The sequence below is a fragment of the Eimeria mitis genome, genomic scaffold, assembly GCF_000499745.2.
Source record: "Eimeria mitis Houghton genomic scaffold, Emh_scaff3234, whole genome shotgun sequence".
Classification (NCBI taxonomy): Eukaryota; Apicomplexa; class Conoidasida; order Eucoccidiorida; family Eimeriidae; genus Eimeria; species Eimeria mitis.
Window position 1 is genome coordinate 1471 of NW_013571572.1, and position 2620 is coordinate 4090.

The following is a 2620-nucleotide window of genomic DNA, read 5'->3' on the forward strand; positions in this document are numbered from 1 at the left end:
GGTTTAGGGTCTAGGGTTTAGGGTTTAGGGTTTAGGGTTTAGGGTTTACCAGTAGTTGGTGAGTAGCTGCGAGAACATAAACCACTGTCTAGGGTCTCGGGCCTAGGGTTTAGGGTCTAGGGTTTAGGGTCTAGGTTCTAGGGTTTAGGGTTTAGGGTTTAGGGTTTACCAGTAGTTGGTGAGTAGCTGTGAGAAGAGAAACCACTGTCTAGGGTTTAGGGTCTAGGGTCTAGGGTCTAGGGTCTAGGGTCTAGGGTTTAGGGTTTAGGGTTTAGGGTTTAGGGTTTACCAGTAGTTGGTGAGTAGCTGTGAGAAGAGAAACCACTGTCTAGGGTTTAGGGTTTAGGGTTTAGGGTCTAGGGTTTAGGGTCTAGGGTCTAGGGTCTAGGGTTTAGGGTTTAGGGTTTACCAGTAGTTGGTGAGTAGCTGTGAGAAGAGAAACCACTGTCTAGGGTTTAGGGTCTAGGGTCTAGGGTCTAGGGTCTAGGGTCTAGGGTTTAGGGTTTAGGGTTTAGGGTTTAGGGTTTACCAGTAGTTGGTGAGTAGCTGCGAGAATAGAAACCACTGCTTGTTGCTGATGGCTCTCCATATTTTAAGATGCATGCATCTTTGTGCAGCAATATGAGCTTTAATAGTTTTAATAACATTAATATTTTCTTTTTTTTCTTTTTCTTTTTCTTTTTCTTCTTCTTTTTCTCTATCTAAACCCCCACCACCACCGCCACCGCCACCGCCACCGCGAGCTGCCTGTACACCCGAGCGCCCCGGCGCCGGCGGCGGCAGCGGTATATGGGGGGGGGGCAGTGCTGCAGCAGCAAAAGCATCAATTTTTCTTTGTTTTTCTTTATTTCTATAAATAGCAGCAGGAAACAACTCTAAATACCGACGAAACACACAGGCGGAGGGGGGGCCCCCGGGGGCCCCCTCGCTCAGGGGGCCCCCCGGTACCCTGGGGGCCCCCCATTCGGGTTTGGGGGCCCCTGGGGGCCCCCAAGAACCCAGGGGCCCCCAAACCCCCAAACGAAGAGCTGGGGGCCCCCACCGCAGCATGAACAAGAAGCAGGGGGCCCCCTTACTCTGTATTCACAACAACACCAACAAAAGAAAATATAAACAGCAACAAAACTAAAAAAATAAACTCTATACAGCAATAACAATGATATGGCATCACTCTAATCAACAAATATTTTATTAAAATATATATTAGTACCCATCTCACCAAGAACCGGGGGCCCCCAAAGGGGGGCCCCTCAACGGGGGCCCCCCGGGGGCCCCCCCGGGGGCCCCCGAAGGGGGGCCCCCAGGGGCCCCAGGGCACGAGGGGGCCCCTAAGAGAGAACGGTGTTTATTTTGTGTATAATGATGCTGTTATTTCTTTGATTTGTTTTTGTTGTTTTGTTTATAATATATGCACAGATGAAGGAGGAGATATTGAGTGGTTTAGGGTTTAGTTTTATTTGTGTTTCCTTTGTTTAGGGTTTAGGGTTTAGGGTTTAGGGTTTAGGGTTTATTATATTTGTGTTGTTTTGAGGTGTATATACACCCCAAATAAAATGAATTCCGTTGCTCTCCACTTCCTGCTGCTGCATGCGGCCCCCCCGGGGGGCCCCCCGGGGCCCCCCCCAGCAGCAGTTTGTGGGGCCCCCGGGGGCCCCCCAGCTGCGGTGTACAGGCAGCTACCCTGCAGCAGCAACAGCTCCCCCTCTGCTGCAGCACCTGCAGCAGCTGCTGCAACCAAGCGCGCAGCAACAGCAGCAACAGCAGCAACAGCAGCAGCAGCAACAGCAGCAACAGCAGCAACAGCAGCAGCACCACCGCCAGAGGTACCAGCAGCAGCAACAGCACCACCACCACCACCACCACAATCACAATCATCAGCAACAGCAGAAGCAGCAGCATCACCAGCAGCAGCAGAAGCAGCATCACCAGCAGCAGCAGCAGCAGCAGCAGCAGCAGCAGCAGCAGAGCATCCCCGCAGTGTAAGTTTAGTTGAGTTTCTCTTTGACTTTTCATCGCCGCAGCCTCAGCCCCTTCCCCCAACCCAAACCCCCGCAGAGGCCCTACAATACATCTGGGGGGCCCCCCGGGGGCCCCCCACCTCGGGGGGACCCCCTACCCCTGGGGCCCCTGGGGGCCCCTGTACCCCTGGGGGCCCCTGTACCCCTGGGGGCCCCTGTACCCCTGGGGGCCCCTCTACGTCTGCGGGGGCCCCCGCTACCCCCGGGGGCCCCTCTGGTTCTGCGGGGGCCCCCCGTACCCCTGGGGGCCCCCCTGGCTCTGCTGGGGGCCCCCTTGTTGCTGGGGCCCCCGGGTGTCGGGGGCCCCCTGATGATGATGATGAGTATGAACTGCGGTTATATATAGTTGATGAGCTGCAGCAAACGGGTTTTATAGTGGGGCAGCAGCAGCAGCAGCTGCTGCTGGGGGCCCCCCTGTCGGGGTGGGGGCCCCTGCTGCCGACCGTGACGATGAGGTATTGCAAAAGAAAATATTTAATTAATTTTAGAGAGAAAGAAGCAGCGAATTATGTGCTGTACATACACCAGAATGGGTATGTTTTTTTTTTTTTTTTTTTTTTTTTTTTTTTTTTTTTTTTTTTTTTTTTTTTTTTTTTTTTTTT

General features: G+C 53.4%; 1 protein-coding gene across 1 annotated transcript; it reads left to right on the forward strand.

Annotated features, from left to right (window-relative positions):
- Positions 1 to 1587: 1587 nt before the first annotated feature.
- On the forward strand, positions 1588 to 1983 carry EMH_0063660 (uncharacterized protein; the record flags this gene model as incomplete). The annotated part of the gene is made up of 1 exon (XM_013498168.1): positions 1588 to 1983. One exon carries the CDS (start codon positions 1588 to 1590, stop codon positions 1981 to 1983), a length of 396 nt encoding a protein of 131 aa, XP_013353622.1.
- Between the last annotated feature and the right edge of the window lie 637 nt (positions 1984 to 2620).